A 20145-nucleotide genomic window follows, 5' to 3' on the forward strand; every position below is an offset into this window, starting at 1 on the left:
GACAGACGTGCCTCCATCACTGGACATTTAGATCCCGAAGGAACCACATGAAGACACTTGAATATTGCCCAGTAGAAGCGTGGGCATTTCTAAAAAGAGGTGAGAAAGTTCTTTTCATTGCCATTCCCTTTCACTGGAGTGACCCACCCTCGTGGCAACGGGCATGTCAGTAAAAACAACCACCGCACCCGTTAGTTCTGAGGGTTCCTTGGCTTATTTCTCTCCAGTAGAACCTCAGAGTTCCAAAGCCCTCAGGAACGGAGGTTGTTTGTCACTCTGAAATGTTTGTAATGCCGAACAAAACTTTATGGTGGTTCTTTCAGGAGTTTCAAACTGAACATTGACTTGACACAACTTTGAAACTTTACTAAGCAGAAGAAAAATGCTGCTTTCCCTTTATTTTTTTTAGTAGTTTACGTTTAACACAGCACTGTACTGTATTTGCTTTTTTTTTTTTTTTGGCTTTACTGCTGCTTGGCTGCGTACTGCCGGTTCCAAATGAGGTGTGTGGTTAACCGGTCACTTTGTAACTCTGGTGTTGGTAACTCTGAGGTGCTACTGTATTGTGTACTAAACAGGAAAGACAAGGGAGCCCATTGGAGCGATCAAGACACTTTAATACAATCATCTGGTGGATCATAAAGACACAGAATCCACTTGCTAAAACAATAACACTATAAAAGTCCATAACATTTTCTCCATCTCTTTCCAGGTCCATCCTTCAGGACCCATCTTGTTGTCCCTCACCCATTCTTACCACACAGCCTTGAGAAATGTGGAGTACATCATTGAAGTCAACGGGTTTAACTCTGAAACCTAAAGAGGGCGATTTCATTCGTCGACATTGTTAACCCTTTGACTGCCAATCGCTTTTAGCAGAAACATCCACAGTCCCAAACGTCCTTAAAGGCCCTATTAGTACGAACCAGCAGCCAAAGCCTTCAGATTCTCCTTCTCCCAACACTGTCAATAAACACAGGAATGGGAGCCCGGAAACTGACCGTGTGGGAACAGAGTAAAATAAACCCAATTCAGTGCCAAAATAAATACCCCATTTCACTTCAAGTCAAATACTCCATAGGAAACAACTAGCTGGAGCTCCCATGAAATTTTGCCCAGGGGCTACAAAATCCAGAGAACTTGCTACAGAATTTCTAATTTGCTCACCCTTCCGACACCTACAGTCCTCCCCAAGAACGGAGGATGAAGACACACAGGCTAGGCCATGCCCATTGCTTCTCTAGCCCGACCGCTTCACTCTCTTCCTGGTTTTGACACCTCAGAAATACACGTCAGTTTCCAGGATCATAGAGCTGGGCTTGTCAGAGGCCAGAGGAGCCCGGTTCATGGTCCACACTGGGATAGACTAGCCCATAGCTCAGGGACACAGCGTGAGCTGGGATTCCCAGACCCAGAAGAAAGGGAGGATTCTCTCCCCATTGAAAGAGGCAGGATGGAAAGTGAAGATCGGGGCCTCGTTATCAACATCAAAAAAAGCCACCTGCCCCCTTTCATAGTCCAGAGAAACTCGGATCTTCCCAGGCCTCCTACTCAGAGGAAGCAGGGTGTCGGGGTAAGCCCGGTACTGTCCCCCACAGAGCCCCACAGCCCAGATCCCCTGGGTGGGGTCCAGACTGATCCATCCCTTTCTCCACACAGATTCTCGGGCGATCCCGACAGTCCAGAATCCCTGCTGCCCCAGGTGCACTTCCCAGTCGTTCCTCCCCGAGGTGAATCCCTCCCGGCCCAGCACGCAGCAGTACGTATCAAATCTCTCAGGATTGTTGGGCAGATCCTGAGGCGTGTCCTCCCACCGCACACTTTTCCGATCCTCGGTCAGGACGAGGTGGGGATTCGCCGTGTCCGGATCCAGAGTCACATTCACTGCGGGGGAGAGAGAATCAGAGCCTGAGGGGCAGAGCTCAGCCCTGGGGGAGGCTGGGACCATTTCTGACACTCCCCAGCAGCCCCGGCCTGGCTGGGACACTCCTAGCAGTAGAGAGAGACAAGAGAATCATGCTGCCTGCTGAAGAGACGTCCTGTACCCACCCGGAAGGCAGCCAAAGGGAGAACGCAAACCCCAGTGTACATGGAATGACCCTGGAGGGTTGAAATCAGTGGCCCCGAATGAGAGCAGAGGCCTCTTGTTTGTACCAAAGAGCCCAGGTGGTCACCCCAGCCCACGGGGAATGGAAAAGGCACCAACTCAAGACTCCTCTCCCCAGCCCAGGGGCAGGGTGGAATTTTGAGACACGAGAAATCGAAACAACTTCCACATTTTCCAATTTTTAGCAAAGCTGTTTTTCAGTGGCGATGGGGGCTGGCCAGTCTCCATATGGCCCGGCAGCCCCCTTCTCACTCCCATGGGATAACAGCAGTTAAAGGATTACTAATACTGGGGTGCTAAAGGCCTTCCCCCTTTCCTGTAAAGCTCCTCCTTCATTGCCAAGAGGCTACTTTGTCCGACCTCAGAAACTTCTTCTGCAAGCAAAGCCCGAGCCACAACTCTCATGGACTTCTCAGTAGGGAAATATCCCTGACACAAGTCACTTTTCCAGCTGTTTTCCAGACACTCACCCCATTCCACCTCCAATTCAGACGGCAGAGAATCTAGAGAGAGGAGAGAGGCATGTCATGGTGTTATCTTTAGGAGAAGATTTCTGCAATTCACCAGTCTAACAGGACTTTAATGATGGGAAACAAATGGAGGGGATGGGACAGAGCTATCCAGACAGAAGGAAATTAAGGTGGACAGAGTGTGAATTCATCCCGCTACAGAAGGGCCAGGCCAAGATCTATGCACCTCTTGAATCTCCAAAATACAATTCAAGTGAGAGACGATGGACCATTGGCTCTCAGCAGAGGGGTGAGTTTCACCTCCTGCGAATTCCTAGGCAGTTTGAAATAAAATAGAATCAAGAATATGATTTGATCCCTTTGTGTTAGGTAGAACTGATGTCATCCCCAGTATATCGCACTCCTCAGTAATTAAGATAGATGCGCAAATCCATCTATGAGAACACAATTATATACACCTCTCCAAACCCTATCCCTACTTCAGGGATGATGATATATTCCTTTACTGTTATTTAGCTGGGCTTTCCCTTAGCAGCCAATTGCCTAGTGCCTAAATCCTCCCTGTCACAGACACACGTCTGGATTTGCACCCCCTTGGTACCTTTGAATTTCCTCAGTGTCTCCTTCAGAACAATATTTTTTTGAGAGAAATTGCTGAGTCTCTTTTCCACGTCTGGAAAAATCTCCAGTGGCTGCTGGAAGTCCCCCACCTTGCACCTGGAGGAAGACAGGCTTTTTTATTGATTGTTTTTTATTTTATCGGCTTGTAACGTGACTTTCACGCCAGTGAATGCTGCTGGACTAAGAAGCCAGGGTTAGGGTTAGGGATAGGTGCATAACTCCAGTTGAAATCAATGCTGCCTGGGGATGGCAGCTGCCCAGAGCCCATGGCAGGAGAGCAGGCCTCTACTGGATTATTGATTTGATTGAAGCCTAGGCACATGTTCTGGGTGTTGAGACAGGCCCTTGCAGATAGGAGCCTGCCTGCTAGGAAGGAGGTTGGAAGCAGACCCCAGCTGTGCTAATGATTCTTTTGTCTGGTGTTTCTGTTGGATTTTGACCAGAGGACTCTGTTACCCTGGAAGGGATTGAACAAGTGTCTTGGCTGGAGGGCTAAGCCACCTCTACAGGGGAAGCGGGCTGAAAATCATGTGGAGAAACTGAGGCATCACCACTCCACACTGGGGGGGAAGGGCATGCTGGAACTCCCCAAAGACTCCAGCAAGAACTCCCCAAAGACTCATCGGGTGGGGAAGATTTTTGATCATGGCTAATCTGGCCAGGGTCCTAACCCGTGACACAGAGGTGAAAAAAACCAAAGCCCACTGCCAGATGTGTCAGTCCCTCAGGTATCCAAGTTACTCAATACACACATTCAGATGACGGACGAGTCCTTTCCCTAGGATGGCTAATTCTACAGTCTAGTAGAAATGGAATCTACCCTGGGGGTTTGTTCAGCAGTGGGAGATTTCTATACCAAAGGTGACTCTGCCCCACAGGCTGAGCTAGGGAGACGGGGCTTTATTTATTCAGGGTATGGCTTATACTGCAATCCTGGGATGTGATTGCAACAGGGCCAGCTTAAGGCCGATTCCCCTGAATCGAGCCCTGCGCCTAAGAGGGCCCCGCGCCCTAAAGAAGAGCACCTAACTTAGGCACCTTTTTAATTTTTTTACTCACCAGTGGCGGTCCGGGTCTTTGGCAGCACGTCGGCGGCGGGTCCTTCACTCGCTCTGGGTCTTTAGCTGCATTTCAGTGGCGAGTCCTTCAGTGCCACGGAAGACCCAGAGCGAGTGAAGGACCTGCCACCGAAGTGCCGCCGAAGACCCAGACCGCCGCCGGGTATTCGAATCGGGTCCCACACTTCCTAAAGCCGGCCCTGGATTGCAATGCCAGTTAACGTACCTGAGGTAGCTTTCATTGAGCAAGCTCAGGTACCGGACTGTAAAGCCGTGGCAGAATATGCTTCAGCATAGGTGAGTAATGACCCAAGGTTCTGAGTGGGTTTATACTGCCTGTGCAAAAGCACATGCCGCTGAAGGTTGGTTGCTCTCAGTACGTGAGCTGTAGGCCGGCTAGGAGCAAAAACCATACCTCGTGACTGCAGTATGGCCCCTTAGTATTGTGATATAGCATGGCCAGAGGGCAGCAGGAGAGGGTTAGAAGGGAGCCTTATTCCCTGTAGAGGGAAGAAAGTTTGCTATAGATTAATTAGAGCACCTGAAGCCAATTAAAGCACCTGAAGCCAATTAGAGCACCTGAAGCCAGTCACCTGATAAAAACCCCCTGCTTCAATCAGACAAGGGAAGGAGTTGAAGCAGAGTGGATTGGTGTTGGAGCAGACAGCAGTTTGGAGGAGTTGAAGCAGAGTGGATTGATGTTGGAGCAGAGAGCAGTTTGGAGGGAAGCAGAAGAAAGTTTGGAGAAGTACTGCAGTGGGCTAAGAAGATCAAGACCCTAGGTAAAGGGACACCTGGCTTGTGCAGAAGGAGGGCAGGAAGCCCCCACAAGCTGAAGGGCAGGAGAGGGAAGTAGCCCAGGGGAAGGAAACCGCTAGTTCAAGTGGTTTACTGCTATCCCTAGGGCCCCTGGGCTGGGACCCGGAGGAGAGGGCAGGCCCGGGTCCCTCCCTCTCCACTCCCCTCCCCTAGGACACTAGTGGGGCAGTTAATATTCCAGTTCAGGGGTAAGAAACAGCGCCCTGAACTGCCCCCTGCGAAGAGAAAGCGTGAGACCCATCAAAGTAGTGCTGGCAATTTGCCACAGTATAGATAATCAAAGTGAATCGTGCTTCCTTCGGGGACCAGAATCAGCCAGTCATCCCCAGCTAGAGAGGAGAAGCTGAACTGTGGCCCTCTCCCATGTGCTTTGCTGTTGAGTTGTGGGGCGAGCTTCCCACACAGTCAAGTGGGAAGGAGAAGGAGCCACATACCTGATCAAGGTGCTTCTGATGTCCTACAGGGGAGAGAGAAATACAGAGAGCTCAGTCTCACAGCAATAACAACCAGAATGAACAATAAAGGGTCTTTGCACCTTTCCATGCATTTTATCCCTATGACCCTCCGCTCTATTTGGTGAGCATCAGTGCTTTGTTAATTTCGCACCTTCCTGCCACTGCCCCTTTTAAGCACAAATCAGTTATTATGAAATAACAAATTGATCAATCAGCAGGCCCCCAGAGGTCGGGATCTGGCCACATGAGAATCTGAACGCAGCAGCGCTGCTGGTGTGCCTGGCTGGCACACCTGCTGTCCAACCGATAGACCTTTATTGCCTAACACAAAGTGACTTAATGGCCCGGGGCAGACTTAGATCCGGGTTCAGCTGCTGGCCCAGCTCCTTCCTCTGTGGCTTTGGCGAGCTTTACTTCATCTTTCCATGCCTGGTGTGTGAAATGAGGATACCAGCCTCACACTGCACCTACATTTTCACTGTACAAGTCCCCCAAGCTTCTGGCAGGCAGCATCTGGTGTCCAGGCACCTACGTCACGTCCAAGCCCCAGTCCGATCCATGAACCAGGGGAGAAGAGCGGCTCCTATTCCAAGCTTTCCCATAGGGCCCAATCAGGTAAGCACAAGACCCAGGGATGGGGTCAGAGGAAGGGGAAGAGGCCTCACTGCACTGGAGGGTGATTTTCATTCTGTCTCTGGTCTAATTAATATGTAAATAAAGCACAAAGATGGCTTCAAGCAGCAAGACCCACCACAGTCTAGGGCAGGCACTCACCTAAGAGGGGGCAGATACCCTGCTCACCAGAGCAGGACTTGAACCGGGGTCACCCACAGCCTAAGCAAGTACACTAACCACTACGTTACAGGTTTCTGAGGCAAAGCCTGCTTCATCCCCTCATCCAGCCATTTTGTCTGGCGTTAAGCAGATACCTAAGCCAGTGATTCTCAAACTGTGGGTCGCAACCCCATTTGAATGGGGTCTCCAGGGCTGGTGTTAGACTTGCTGGGGTCTGGTGCCAAAGCCGAGGCCTGAGCCCCACCGCTTGGCTCAAATTGCAGGCCCCCACACCCAGGGCAGCAGGGCTCGGGCTTTGGTCCCGCCTCCTGGGGTCATGTAGTAATTTTTGTTGTCAGCAGAGGGTTGCAGTACAATGAAGTTTGAGAACCCCTGCCCTAAGCCCTTCTCACAAGAAATGCCTAAGTGAGGAGAGCATGTCCTGTTTGTGGCTCCCAAGCAGAGCTAGGAGCCTCCCTGCATCCCAGGTTTTAGACTTCTAACTCTGGGCTTAGCACATATCTCTCTCATCAGCATCTCCCATTGGCTGGCTGAGGCAGCTCCCTACTGAGCGTGCATTGAATAGGGAGCCAGGCGGCTAACCCAGCTTTGTGGACGCCAGTGATTTTCAAGGGGCCGAAAAGCCAGGTGTTGCAACATTGAGTGAATCCAGGCCAAGGTGACAATCCCTTTGGAGTCCAGGGAGATTACTGAGGAACCCAGGAAGCTAAATAGGACATACCACCCCTCAGCCGCCCCGGAACCTAAATGGGGCATAATAAAACAAAAACTTTGCCGCCAAACCCTGCAACCGCGGCAGCACCAGGGAAGGTAGAGCCTCCTCTGCCTATTATCCCTGCTGCCCATGCTCGCCCAGGATCTCAACACCATGACAAAATGTGAAGTAAAAAAATCAACATATTTGAATGAAATACCATAAATCAGACACAGCGTTTCCTAGGCTCCAGTTCTTGCCTAGAACGGAGGTCTCACCTGCAGGAATTCACTCACTGGCTGCTGATACTTCTTCTCTAACTCACTGATCAGCTCACTGAGATGGGAAATCTCCTCCGAGAGTTTGGCGACACTCCCATTCTGCCAGTTCACAATCTCCTTCTCCAGCTCTCCCAGCTGGGCCAGCAGGAGCCGCTCTTGTTCCTCCAGTAGATGGCGCAGCTGCTCAAATTCCGACACGATCTTGCACCTCTGGGTTTTCGTCTGTTCCTGTAATGAACAGATTAAAACAAAGGTAAAGGAAAGGCAGGTCAAGAACATAGAGATTCAGGGGACATATAACTGGGCCCTGAATGTACAGGAGGGTGACTTTAATTGTCCTTAAAAACCTCCAAGGTCAAGGATTCTACAACCACCCAAGTTAACCTCTCCCAGCACTTAATGCTCCTCAGAGTTAGGAAGCTCGTGACCCAGTGGCCAGCTGCTATCGCTGATGTCTCTTCGCTTCCTCCCAGGGTCGCACACAATTTATCCTCATCATGTTTGGCTGAGAAACCTTCTATGGTTGCTCATACTTCTGAGGCAATATCTGTCTCTCACTTCCTTGTATTTAGTCCGCTGGAGTAGAAAGTGTCTCTCTCTGTCCCGTTGCCTGCTCAGCCCATCCTCTCTGGGTTTAGACCAGGGGTTCTCAAACTTTTTTTTCTGGGACCCCCTTTGAAAATACTGTGACAACCCAGCCCCCCCATACCAGGCCATCTTTACTTCTGCGTTGCTGCTGGTGGCAGCGCTGCCTTCAGAGCTGGGCGCCTGGCCAGCAGCCGCCGCCCTCGCGACTCCCCCACAATAGTCTTGCGACCCCCTTTTGGGTCGGGATCCCCAGTTTGAGAAACGCTGCTTTAGACTGTGCTTTGCACTTTCCACCCCTAGTTTGTGGCCACCGATTTTGCGTTTGGAGCAAGTCTGCATTATTTTGGCACAGGGCCATTCCGGTGAAGTAACTGTCAGGGTTATAGCTCCGTGCAAGAGATCGGGAACAGCCTCGCTTGTGGCTGTTTGATTTCTTCTTCCCGGTGACTCCTGTGCGTTTTGCTTTAGGTGCTGATCTAGCAACCTGAGCATCTTTTGATTTTTATTGTTCACTCTACTGGTCAAAGAGTGAGGCTGACCCAGTGAGAGAGAGACCCACGCCCATGTCCCTGCTGGGTAATAACAATGGGCACCTACCAGATATTCCTGGCTTCTCCTCTCTCCAGTCACTTTAAACCCCAGGAGCTTTCTTCTCTCTTCTTTCAGAGTCTGCAATTGCATCTGGATTTGTTCCTTGTGGGGGGGAAATGGTCTGGATGAGATTTCACTGGGGAAAGGGGGCTATTTTCTTCTGTGATTGATTTTCTTAGAACAATACATAACAAAAGGGGGAAAGAGGAAGTAGATAGTACTCAATATGAATGTGAAGTAATGAAGTGTGGAAAATTGATAAGGGAGGCCAGAGACATCGGGGGGGGAAAAAAATCACAACTGGTATGGCTAAGGACAGCAAGGAGGAGTTTTTTAAGCGTACCAGAAAAAACAAACAAACCCCCTAACAATGGTATTGGCATATCACTACATCATGATCATGATAAACCTGCTAAGAACAATGCAGAAAAGGCAGAAGTGTTCCATAAATATTTCTGGAAGAAGCAGGATGATCCATTCCACATGTGAGGATGATGAAGTATTTCCCAGCCCATTTGCAACCAAGGGGGATGTTAGAAAACTCCTAGGAGGGATAAACATTTTTAAATCCGCGTTCCCAGATAACTAACTCCAAAGGAACTGGCTGAGGAGATCTCCAGCTAGCTGGTGTTCATGTTTCACTCTTGGAACAGTAGGGAAATTCCAGAAGACTGGAAGCATTCTAATGTCATGCCAGTAATCAAAAAGGGCAATCAGATGATCTGGGTAATTTTAGGCTGGTTAGCCTATCAATTCCAGGCACAATGCTGGAAAAACTGATATGGGATTCAATATGAATACAATTAATGCCAGTCAACATGGTTTTACGGAAAACAGGTCATCAAACCTGATTCAATTTTTTTTCAATGAGATTACAAGTTTAATTGTTGACTGTACAGATGTACTATACTTACACTTCTGGAAGGCATTTGACTTTTAATCAGAATGTGGGGTGATAATGCAATCAACACTACACAGTGTCAACAGAGCCCATGTTAAATGGATTAAGGACTGCCTGACCTGCCTCAAAAAATAGTTTTCAATAGGGAACCATCACTGAATTGGGGTGTTCTGCAGGGATCAGTGCAAGACCTAAAACTATTCAATATTTTTATCAATGACCAGGAAGTAAATATAAAATCAATGCTGACTACATGTGCGGATGATGTGAAGATTGGTGGAGTGGTAGATAATGAAGAAGATAGGGCAGTCGTATAGAGCGATCTGGATCATTTGATAAGTTAAATGTATATTACAATCAAATTCAAAGTTATACATCTAAGAACGAGGAATGCAGGCCAGACCTACAGAAGGAGAGACTGTATCCTGGAAAGCAGTGACCCTGTGATGCAGAGGTCCCGACACTGTGGAGCATGCCCCCCTAGGAGGTTGTGGAGAAATGTCCGGGGGGGCACAATGGGACCCAGGCCAGACCCCACAGGGGGCAGGGAAGGAGCGCCACCCAACCCCTCCCCGCCCCCAGCTCTGCTCCGTGTGCCCGGCTCCCGGCCCCACTCCTAGTCCCATCCCCAGCCTCAGTGCAGCTCCGCTCCCGGCCCCAGGGCCGGGGCCGAGGCTGGGGGCGAGGCCGGGAGCGGAGCCATACCTGGCTGTGGGCCCAGCTGCTGGACCCCATCTCAGCTCGGCTGCGGGTCTGGTCCCGCACCTGCCCCCAGCCTTGGCCCAGCCCCGGCCCACCCCAGCTCCGGCCGCAGCCTCAACCCCTTTACCCCTGTCTGCCCTCCCTCCCGCACCTGGAGCTGCAGCCCTGCTCCCGGTCCTGGCTCAGGGGGGGCGGGGGAGCAAGGGGGATGCGGACAGGGGTAAGGGGGCATGACCCTCAAAAGTTTGGGGACCACTGCTGTAATGGATTTAGAGGTCAGTGTGGACAAACAGTTCGACATGTGTTCCCACTGCGATGCGGAGGCTGATATGATCCCTGGATATATAAACAGTGGAGTCGTGACTAGTTTGTATATTTTTTTACCTGTGTATATGTTCATGGTGAGGCTGATCCTGGAATACTGCCTCCCATTCCAGGGTCCACTTTTTTACAAGAATGATGAAAAATCGGAGAGGGTGCAGTAAAGAGCAACAAAAATGACTGAAGGGCTAGAAATAACGACTTAGGGATATGTCTACAATTGAACCGCTACAGTGGCTGTTGTAGCACTTCAGTGTAGACACTCACTACAGCCATGGGAGAGGTTCTCTGGCCATTGTAGTTAATTCACCGCCCCAAGAGGCGGTAGCTAGGTTGAGCAAAGAAGTGGGGTAGCACTGTCTACGCTAGGGCTAGGGGGATTTTTCACATCCCTGAGAGACGTAGCTATGTCAGTGTAAGTTTTCAGTGTAGACCAGCCATTACAATGAGAGATTTAAGGATTTCAATCTGATTATTTTTATCATGACTATTGAAAGGTGACTTGATTAGTGCATAAATACCTTCAAAGGGGGAAAAAATGCCAGGTACTAAAGGACTCTTTAATCTAGTGGATTGGGTGATAATGCAACAAGAACAAATGGCTGGAAATTAAAGACAGATCATTTCAAATGACAAATAAGGCACAAAATGTTAACCGTGAGGGTGAGTAGCCAGGGAAGTGGCAGAGTTTCTCCAACTCCTGAAGTTTTCTGATCATAACTGCATGCCTTTCTGGAAGCAGTGGTTTAGCTAAACGCAGGTCACTCGGTTCCATACAGGGGTAACTGGGCAAAGTTCTATGGCTTGTTTTATACGGGAAGGCAGACAAAATGATCATACTGGTCCCTTCTGGCCATACAAGGATAGCCATACTGAGTCAGACCAAAGGTCCATCTAGCCCACTATCCTGATCTAGCCCAGTATCCTGTCTTCCGACAGTGGCCAATGCCAGGTGCCCCAGAGGGAATGAACAGAACAGGGAATCATCAAGTGATCCATCCTCTGTCCTCCACTCCCAGCTTCTGGCAAACAGAGGCTTGGGACCATCCCTGCCCATCCTGGCTAATAGCCATTGATGGACCTGTCCTCCATGATCATATTTAGTTCTTTTTTGAACTCTGATATAGTCTTGGCCTTCACAATATCCTCTATTAATCTAAGGGAGGTGTGGTCACTTTCCCTCTACAGATTTGTGCATGTGAGAGATTATCTGACTCCTGCTATGTGTCCTTTGAAACAGAGAAAAGAATAAGGATTTAAAAAAAAAAAAAGCTGGTACAAAAATGGCGCTAAACCATAGTTTCTTACCTTGTAGTCCTGGATAGCTTCCTCTATGGGAGCCACAGTGTGAAATCTGTGAGCGCGGGACTCTCTGCAGATCAGACAGATGGGGCTTTGATCTTCCTCACAGAACAGTTTCAGACCTTCCTGGTGGGTCTCACACACCCTCTCCCTTCCAGCCCCTTGGGCAGCCTGGCAACTCAGCCGTTTGGCTATTTCGGCCACATTTGCTAACTCCCGGCTGGGCCTGAATTTTCTCTTCAGGGCCGTGCCTCTGCACTGAGGGCAGGAGAGTTTGGCCTCTGATTTCTTCGAGCACTGCCTGATGCAATCGCGGCAGAAGTTGTGCCCACAATCGATAGACACCGGGTCAGTAAAATAATCCAGACAGATGGAACAAGAAACTTCTTTTTGCAAACACTCCACAGGATCCGGGGCTGCCATGGCTGCCTGCCAGGGGGAGAATGAAAAGGTTAGTTTCACTTTACAATCTCTTCAGCCTTGGTCAGCAACTGGGCGGTTCCCTTGCTGAAGCTCCTTCATTTTCTGAGCTGTGAGGAGTTGCAGTCCCTGGGGAGGGGAAATTCCCCCCCTCTCTGGGCAGGACACAGTATGAAATCGCTGTTGACAAGCCGCGTCAATAGGACTGAGGCTGGTCTACACACAACACTACGAAGCCTGGTCAAATTCTGTTCTGGCAGCTGAGGGCGCGTCCACAGTGTGCCACTGCAGTGTGTAGTAAGAGGATTTTATGTTTGTATTTTGTATAATTTAGAATAAAAAATAAAATAATGCTAATAATGTAGCATGTGTTAAATGTATTAATGTATCCAGGGCTTTGGAGCTGTGCTCCGGCTCCGCTCCAGCTCCAGGCAAAAACCTGCAGTTCCACTGCTCTGGAGCTGCTCCGCGCTCCAGCTCCGGGCTCCGCTCCAAAGCCCTGAATGTATGATATGATCCATATTCTGCCAGCCACTCTTCCTGAAAGCAGAAAGGAAGGGTCTAGTGGGCCATTGGTAAAGATACATCAGCCAGAATCTTGTGTCTGAAGCAGGTCCTCAGAGCCACAGCCAGGCCATGGTAAGAACTGCGCGGGCAGCCGCGGACCCTGCAGCTTGAGACCCAATGTCCACACTGATATTTCAGAGCCCTGCAAACCCGAGTCAGCTAAGCCAGGCCAGCCGCAGCCAGGCCACAGATCTTTCAGTGTGGTGCAGACCTACCTGTACTCCCAGGCCTCTCTGCTGGAGCCTGCTCGCTCCTAGCAGCCTCTGATCTCCCGGACCATCCTGCCCCATGCCTCCTGCTGCGCCCTGTATGGAAACCAGGAGATTCCTGCCTCCGTGCTGATTAAATGGCTCCCACTCAGCCAGGTTTGCCGGAAGCTGGGAATGGGCGACAGGGGATGGCTCACGTGACATGATGATTACCTGTTCGGTTCATTCCCTCTGAGGCACCTGGCATCAGCCACTGTCTAGGGTTGCCAACTTTCTGCTGGCACAAAACTGAACACCCTTGCCCCACCCTGCCCCGCCCCTCCTCCAAGACCCTGCCCATGCCCCACCCCTTCTCTGAGGCCTCGTGCCCCCCTCACTCCATCCCCCACCCCCGGTCACTAGCTCTCCCCACTCTCACTCACTTGCTCATTTTCACCGGGCTGGCTCCGGGGGCTGGAGTGCAGGTTCCGGCTGGGGGTGCAGGCTCCAGGGTGGTGACAGATATGAGGAGTTCTGAGTGAGGGAGGGGGCTCCAGGCTGAGGCAATGGGTTGGGATGCGAGAGTGGGCAAGAGCTCGGGCTGGGGGTGCGGGCTTGAGGTGGGGCCAGGGATGAGGGGTTTGGGATGCAGGAGGGGGCTCCGGACTGAGGCAGAGGGTTGGGGTGTGGGAGAAGATACGGGCTCTGGGCTGGGGGTGTGGGTTCAGGGGTGGGGCCAGAAATGAGGGGTTCAGGGTGGAGGAGTGGGCTCCGAGCTGGGGCAGGGGGTTGGGAGGCAGGGGGTGCCAGGCTCCGGCTGGGAATGCCAGGCTCTGATGTGGGGCTGGGGATGAGGGATTTGGGGTGCAGGAAGGGGCTCTGGGCTGGGGAGTTCGAAGTGTGGGAGGGCGGTGCTTGGGGCGGGGGGCAACGTGCGGAGCCCACTGGCTGCCCCTATGCGTAGGAGCCGGAGTGAGGACATGCCAGCTGCTTCCCAGGAGCCGCACGTCATGGAGGCTAGCAGGGAACCTTGCCAGCCCCGCTGTGTGGCGCCGCCAGCCAGACAGTAAACAGCCTGGTCAGCAGTGCTGACTGGAGCTGCCAGGATCCCTTTTCGACCGCGTGTTCCAATCAAAAACCAGTCACATGGTCACCCTACCACTGTCAGAAGGACTGGGCTTAATGGACCTTGTCTGAGCCATTGTGGCTGTTCTTATGTGGTGATTTGGGAGTCAAATAACTGAATTCCATTTATTTATTTATTTTCAAAGAGTGACTTTGCCTTTAAAGTCTGTTTTCCCCTAAGGGAACAAAATCTCTCTGTCTGACTTTATTTCCAGTAAAAAGATCGGGAGTACTTGTGGCACCTTAGAGACTAACAGATTTATTAGAGCATAAACTTTCGTGGACTACAGCCCACTTCTTCGGATGCATATCAAAGAAGTGGGCTGTAGTCCACGAAAGCTTATGCTCTAATAAATTTGTTAGTCTCTAAGGTGCCACAAGTACTCCTGTTCTTTTTGCGGATACAGACTAACACGGCTGCTACTCTGAAACCTTTATTTCCAGTGTAAATGTCCTATTAACCTGACATGTTGTCAAGTATCAGGGGGTAGCCGTGTTAGTCTGTATCTACAAAAACAACAAAGAGTCTGGTGGCACCTTAAAGACTAACAGATTTATTTGGGCATAAGCTTTCGTGAGTGAAAACCTCACTTCTAAGTGAGGTTTTTACTCACGAAAGCTTATGCCCAAATAAATCTGTTAGTCTTTAAGGTGCCACCAGACTCTTTGTTGTTTCTATTAACCTGAGTTTAAACACTGTCCCCAGCACACAGAGGATCACGTTTCTCACCAGATCCCCCAGGGGCTGGGAGAAGTCACAGACACGGCTCAGCCAATGAGACAGATCCAGGAAGGGAAACACCCAATTCCATCCTGTGTTCCTCTGCCAGAGGGCTGTAAATTCAAACTAACTTTTTGTTACCCCTTTCCTGCCAGGGTCCATTGCCTGCAGAGAGCCCTGCACTGCAGAAAGTCTCCGGGAGGAAGCTTCTTGTTTCATCTGCCTGGAGTATTTCCACGAGCCGAGCCGGTGTCTATCCACTGCGGGCACAACTTCTTCCGGGCCTGCATCAGCCATTGCTGGAGGGAGTCGGAGCCAAACTTCTCCTGCCCCCAGTGCAGAGAAACTGCCCAGCAGAGAAACCTGCAGCCCAGCAGGGAACTGGCGAGAGTTATCGAAATAGCCAGAGGGCCAAAGGCTCAGGACGAGTGAGTGTGTGAGAGACACCAGGAGGCCCAGAAACTCTTCTGTGAAGTGGACCAAACCCCCATCTGTGTGGTGTGTGACAGAGCCAAGGCTCTGAGCCAGATCTCACAGGGTGGCTCCCATAGAGGAGGCTGCCCAGGAGGACAAGGTAGGAAATATTTGCCCGCTAACAATATTTGTACCGGTGGCTTTTTTCCAAACCTAGATTTCAGAGGCCAAAGCTCAGCAGTTCAGACAGACCTCATGGAGTCTGGCACCTTACTTGTGAATTTCCAGATGTTCAGATGTTGGGGTTCCTTTCACCTGAACGCCGTATCTTCTGCCACTTTATTGGTTGTTATTTGTTAATTACAATGATCTTATCAGGATCATTAGGTGAAGTTACTGATCTTGGCCCTCAATCTTAGGAATAATTGATGATTAATTTTTGGAGCAAACCTGCCTCCCTCTGTTTTACTAGCAATCAGCAATATGGGAGCAGAGTTGTAGGAAAGAGATCTCTACCAAGCACGCTGAGAGGCCACTGCTACATAGGGAGGCACTAGGGTTTGTACATTGGAGGCCTGGACCCAGCTTGCATTCCTAAGATAAACTAGGTCTCCTCTGTGACCAGGGGTTCTCCCCCAGTTCCTGCATCTTCCATGGCCTGGCCCGTGAGTTGCCATGTGGGTGCTCTCCCGGCCTGCTGCTCGGTTAAATAAACTGGAAAGCTAAATCCGCGTAGCAGCGTTATTGTTGGGGGGAGGGGAGGATCATTGAGCCTCATGCTCCAAAAGAAAAATAATTAACACCCTCCCCAGCACCTCCCATGTCCCTTTGCCCAGGAACAATTCCAGACCCGACTGCAGGCTCTGAAGGAAGAGAGAGAGAAAAGCTCCTGGGATTGAAACTGACCAGAGAAAGGAGAAGCCCAGAGTACCTGGTAGGTGCCCAGTGTTGTTACCCAGCAGGGCCGTGGGGATGAATGTCAGTGTGGGAAGTTTGTGCGTCTCTCTGGGGCCGTGTGCTGCTGGTTGGGGATTGTGTGTGTCTGTCTCTGTTCCCCTCTGTGGGCTGGAGTGGGACTGGGACTCCTTGCCTGGCTCTGGGACTGGGGCAAATTCCCCAGGAGCTCTGGGCAACCCTGGGGCAGGGCAGACGCTGATTGAATCCAGCAGCAGGTGGCCAGTCTCGGGTTTCCAGTGGCACCATGGAGCCGGGCCCATGCTCAGAAGGGGCCCTGGCCTGCTCTGCTTGCACTGAGCCCTGAGACCCTGCCAGCCTGCTGGCTCCCCCCACCCACCACTTGCTCTTCTCCGCTGGCCCAGGGCTCCTCTCCACCCCCGGCCCCACCCACCGGCTCCTCTTAGCCCCCTGGCCGGACCGCAGTGCACTTCCGGCTCTGGGCAGTCTGCTTCCCACCACCTGTGGGGCCCCACCTGTCTCCCTGGAGCTGAGCCGCCTGGGACTGGTGCAGAAGCCTGGCCAGTCTCGGACAGTGTGGGGGGCTTGGCTGGGCTCCTCCAGGCAAGTGGGTCCTTAGGGAGCCCGGTCGGGGCAGTTGCGCCACGCCTGAGGAGCCGGAGCGATTCCCAACACTGGGACCAGCCCTGGCTGCGCTGCCAGCTCAGCCCGGCAGACACCGTCGCCTCCCAGCAGGGCCGGTGAGTGCGTCCGGGAGGCAGGGCTTGGGGGAGTGGGTCTCTGGGGAATCTGGGGGTGTCTGAAGATCTGTGTGTGTTGGAGCACTAGGGAGTGGGGGTTCTGTGTAGGGTGCTGGGCAGTTGTGATGGGGACCGGGGGGGGGGGGGGGGGTGCTGGGCGTAGTGAGTCCAGGGGGGCTCTTGGCATAGGGGGAGTCAGTGGGGGTATTTGGGTGGGGGGGGCTGTGTGGCACGGCATGGGCCCGCTCCCAAGGGGAAGGGACATGCTGGAAGCACAGGGCCAGGCAGGCCATTGTGCATCTGACAACTGCCGGTTTGTAAATAGTGCTCTTGCACTGGGTTGGGTGGAGCAGGGCCGCCCCTGCCATGCCCCATTGCCCCTGGCTGGCCCCTCGCTCTGGGAACTGACCTCCCTGTGCCATGCTCCATTGCCTCCATGGGAGCCCACAAATACGTTTGGAGCCAGACCCACACAAGGTTAATCCGGCCCTGCAGGTGGCCAGAGTGATAAGGAAGCGGGATCGTGGCTAAGGCTGCATTATGGTCAGTCCCTGGCTATCAGAGAGGCTCCCTGGGCCCTTCCCAGCCCCATCACACACTCCTCGGCTTGGCTTCAGGCTTGAACTTCCTGCCTGTGGCCTGGCCTACACTACAGAGTTAGGTCGACGTAAGGCAGCTTATGTCGCCTTAACTGTGTACACGTCTACACTACCAGGTCCCTCCTGCCAACATAACTCGCCCACTACATCGACTTTATTACCCTGCCTCTGCGAGAAGCATAGCGCTTAAAGAAGTCGATGCCGGCGGCTTAAGTGGCCTCCAGGAGTTGTCCCACAATGCTCCGTGGTGACCGCTCCGGTCAGCGTTCTTAACTCCGCTGCCCAGCTGCCGGGTACACAGGTACCCCTCCCCTGTTAAAGGACCGGGAGCATTAGAATTTCCCATGTCTTGTTTGTTCAGAGTGGAGAGCTCGCCTGCCCAGCTGAGCATGCGGGGTCCACGCTCCAAACGCTCTCCTGCCTGGAGTAGGCGGGAGGTGTTGGATCTCCTTGGCCTGTGGGGAGAAGAGGCTGTGCAGGCACAGCTCCAATCCAGCCGTAGAAATGCGGATGTCTATGAGAAGATCTCTCGGGACATGGTGGAGAAGGGCTACCAGAGGGACCTGCTGCAGTGTCGCGTGAAAGCAAAGGAGCTGCGGCTCGCGTACCAGAAGGCAAGGGAGGCAAACGGTCGCTCTGGTGCAGCACAGACGTGCCCCTTTTACAAAGAGCTGCATGCTATCCTCTGCGATGACCCCACCCCCAAGAGCCGCCTGGAGTCCTTGGAGGAGTCAGAGTCCCAGGGCACTGCAGGCAGTGGTGAGTCGGAGCTGCTGGATGAGGAAGAGGAGGAGACAAATTGGAGACAGGCGAGCGGGGGATCCATTGTCCGGGGGAGCCAGGAGCTGTTTGTAACCCCGGAGCAGTCCAGCCAGTTGCAGCACTGCAGCATGGCTGGTCATGATGCTGGGGAGGGTACCTCTGGTGAGTACACACTTAGGATTAATATTGTAGGGACACATGTTCTTATTTGCTATTTTTTATTGAAATAATCAGTGGAGGTAGAGTGGCTCTCTGCTTCTCAGTGCCCGGACCAGCTAGGCAGAGGATGCCCTGCGAAAGAGATTGTTTATGTACACAGGGATGTCCCAAAAATCTTCCATAGAGATCTTCAGGAAACTTTCCTGGAGGTAGTCTGCAATCCGTTGAAGGTTTCTGGGGAGGGCTGCCTTATTTCTTCCACCATGGTAGGACACTTTCCTGCGCCACTCCAGTATTGATTCGGCAGGCATCATCTCAGTACACAGGATAGCAGCATAAGGACCCAGTCCATACCTGAAGGCATGCAGCAGCTGTTCCCTTTCCGCCTCTGTTACCCTCAGGAGCGTGGTATCAGCTAGGATCACCTATGGGAGATGGTGCTAGTATTCATTTCAATTGCTCTAACCGCAAACTCTAGTGCCTGTTTCCCTTCTCTCCCTCCTCTTCCATCCACCCCCTTGTGATATCACTGCCTTGTGATAGCTTGTCCTACCCCCATCACTGGACAGGGGTGCCAGAACCCAGGGGCACAATGGGGAAGGGGCGCCGGAATCGGGGCGGGGGGGCATGGCCACCCGCTGTTTAACATGGCTGTAATTTGGGTGTCAGGGGTCTGTGTTCCCCCACCCCCACTTCTGAAGAAGCCCCAACGCCCCTGCCCCTGGGCCGTACTCCCCATGGCTAAGAGAGCAAACCGGTCCAATGAACACCTTGCAGAAATGCAAATGTTCCGCTGTACATTTGCGGGGATTCAAGGGAGTGATTTTTATGCAGGAAGTCTGCCCTGGACCCTGGGTCTGCGCTGAAATGGTTCCTTTGTGCTTTTACAGCCAGGAGCGCGGCCTGGGGCTCTCCCTCCACACTGTCGGCGGGGCTCTTCCAGATAAGACGAAGGCCAAAGAGAACACGCGCCGACGTGCCTCATGAGACAATGAACGCCTCTGGGAGGGCGGACACCAAGCCAAGGACCGCTGTCTCGGAAAAAATGGATGTTATGAGCAGGGCGCGAGCCAAGGAGACTGAGCGTGCCATGCAGCAGGAGGTGCTGGGGATTCTGAAGGAACAAACAGACATTTTGAGGCGTCTGCTTGACCTTCAGGAGCGATACTTTAAGTCTCGACTCCCTCTGCAGCCCCTCCAGAACAGCACTCTAACATCGCCCTACTTCCCCTCCCCCCCTCGCACACATTCCACTTGGCGCAGGGGCCCGATGCAGTATCCCTTCCACTCAATCCCCGGGGAGGGTGAATGGACTCCCAGCCGCCCATACGCTGACGTGTGATAGGCCAGGCCTGTGCACTTTTAAACAGAAGGTGAATGTGCATTCCCCCTCCCAGTTGTATATTCCCCTGCGGTTTCCAAGGTTTACCTCTGTGGCACATATTTCTGTTTCGGTGTGCAATAAAAGTCCATTTCTTGAAAACGAAACCATCTTTATGACTTCGAAGTGAAGGGGGAGGGAAAGTGAGGCACTCAACGGGGGTGAACAAGGTCACACAGAGCCAGACCTGTAGATGGAACCCACCGTGAGCCATCCCCACCCCCGTCAGCCCCCGCCCTGAGTCCACTCACTGGCTTTGCTGGGCTTGAGCCGCTGCAGCAGATCGGCAGGGAGGAGCTGCCTTCTGGGGGCTCCTGCAGCAGATGCATGTGGGCAGAGGCCCCCGTGCGCCCCCCGGCTCCCCCCTCGCCACGCTCGGGCTCTGCGGCTCCTGGGAGTGTGAGCTGCCGCTGCTCCTCCCGGAGCAGGCTCAGGGCCCGCGCCCCGGC

The 20145-nt window shown here is 52.4% G+C and overlaps 2 protein-coding genes across 6 annotated transcripts; one reads left to right on the forward strand and one right to left on the reverse strand.

Annotated features, from left to right (window-relative positions):
* Positions 1-602: 602 nt before the first annotated feature.
* Positions 603-13886, reverse strand: LOC128847764 (zinc finger protein RFP-like). Of its 4 annotated transcripts, none has more exons than XM_054047454.1 (8): positions 13324-13886; positions 11712-12134; positions 8486-8581; positions 7298-7528; positions 5510-5532; positions 3179-3294; positions 2578-2610; positions 603-1989 (listed from the first exon to the last, which is right to left on the reverse strand). In XM_054047454.1, the coding sequence occupies exons 2-8, from the start codon at positions 12126-12128 to the stop codon at positions 1379-1381; spliced, it is 1527 nt and encodes a 508-aa protein (XP_053903429.1). In that variant the 5' UTR covers positions 12129-12134; positions 13324-13886; the 3' UTR covers positions 603-1378. The 4 variants fall into 4 exon arrangements, with proteins under 4 accessions (XP_053903429.1, XP_053903428.1, XP_053903431.1 ...); XM_054047453.1 differs by lacking the exon at positions 13324-13886 and adding an exon at positions 12908-13080; XM_054047456.1 differs by lacking the exon at positions 13324-13886 and adding an exon at positions 12908-13078 and having other exon boundaries at positions 603-1884.
* Positions 13887-15981: 2095 nt separating this feature from the next.
* On the forward strand, positions 15982-19803 carry LOC128847769 (myb/SANT-like DNA-binding domain-containing protein 7). 2 transcript variants are annotated; one of them, XM_054047461.1, is made up of 3 exons: positions 15982-16074; positions 17756-18318; positions 19206-19803. In XM_054047461.1, exons 2-3 carry the CDS (start codon positions 17784-17786, stop codon positions 19655-19657), a joined length of 987 nt encoding a protein of 328 aa, XP_053903436.1. In that variant the 5' UTR covers positions 15982-16074; positions 17756-17783; the 3' UTR covers positions 19658-19803. The 2 variants fall into 2 exon arrangements, with proteins under 2 accessions (XP_053903436.1, XP_053903437.1); XM_054047462.1 differs by having other exon boundaries at positions 17756-18153.
* The last annotated feature ends 342 nt before the right edge of the window (positions 19804-20145 follow it).

Source organism: Malaclemys terrapin, chromosome 13 (genome assembly GCF_027887155.1).
Source record: "Malaclemys terrapin pileata isolate rMalTer1 chromosome 13, rMalTer1.hap1, whole genome shotgun sequence".
In the NCBI taxonomy this organism is placed as follows: Eukaryota; Metazoa; Chordata; order Testudines; family Emydidae; genus Malaclemys; species Malaclemys terrapin.

Excerpts from the sequence above, each read along its gene's own strand:
- LOC128847769 (XM_054047461.1), top strand. The coding sequence starts at position 17,784 with ATGCGGGGTCCACGCTCCAAACGCTCTCCTGCCTGGAGTAGGCGGGAG. Across the intron at positions 18,319-19,205 it reads TGCTGGGGAGGGTACCTCTG|CCAGGAGCGCGGCCTGGGGC; the intron begins GTGAGTACACAC and ends GTGCTTTTACAG.
- LOC128847764 (XM_054047453.1), bottom strand. The coding sequence starts at position 12,982 with ATGGGGCAGGATGGTCCGGGAGATCAGAGGCTGCTAGGAGCGAGCAGG. Across the intron at positions 7,529-8,485 it reads GGAGAAGCCAGGAATATCTG|GAACAGACGAAAACCCAGAG; the intron begins GTAGGTGCCCAT and ends TGTTCATTACAG. Across the intron at positions 5,533-7,297 it reads CAGTGAGTGAATTCCTGCAG|GACATCAGAAGCACCTTGAT; the intron begins GTGAGACCTCCG and ends TCTCCCCTGTAG.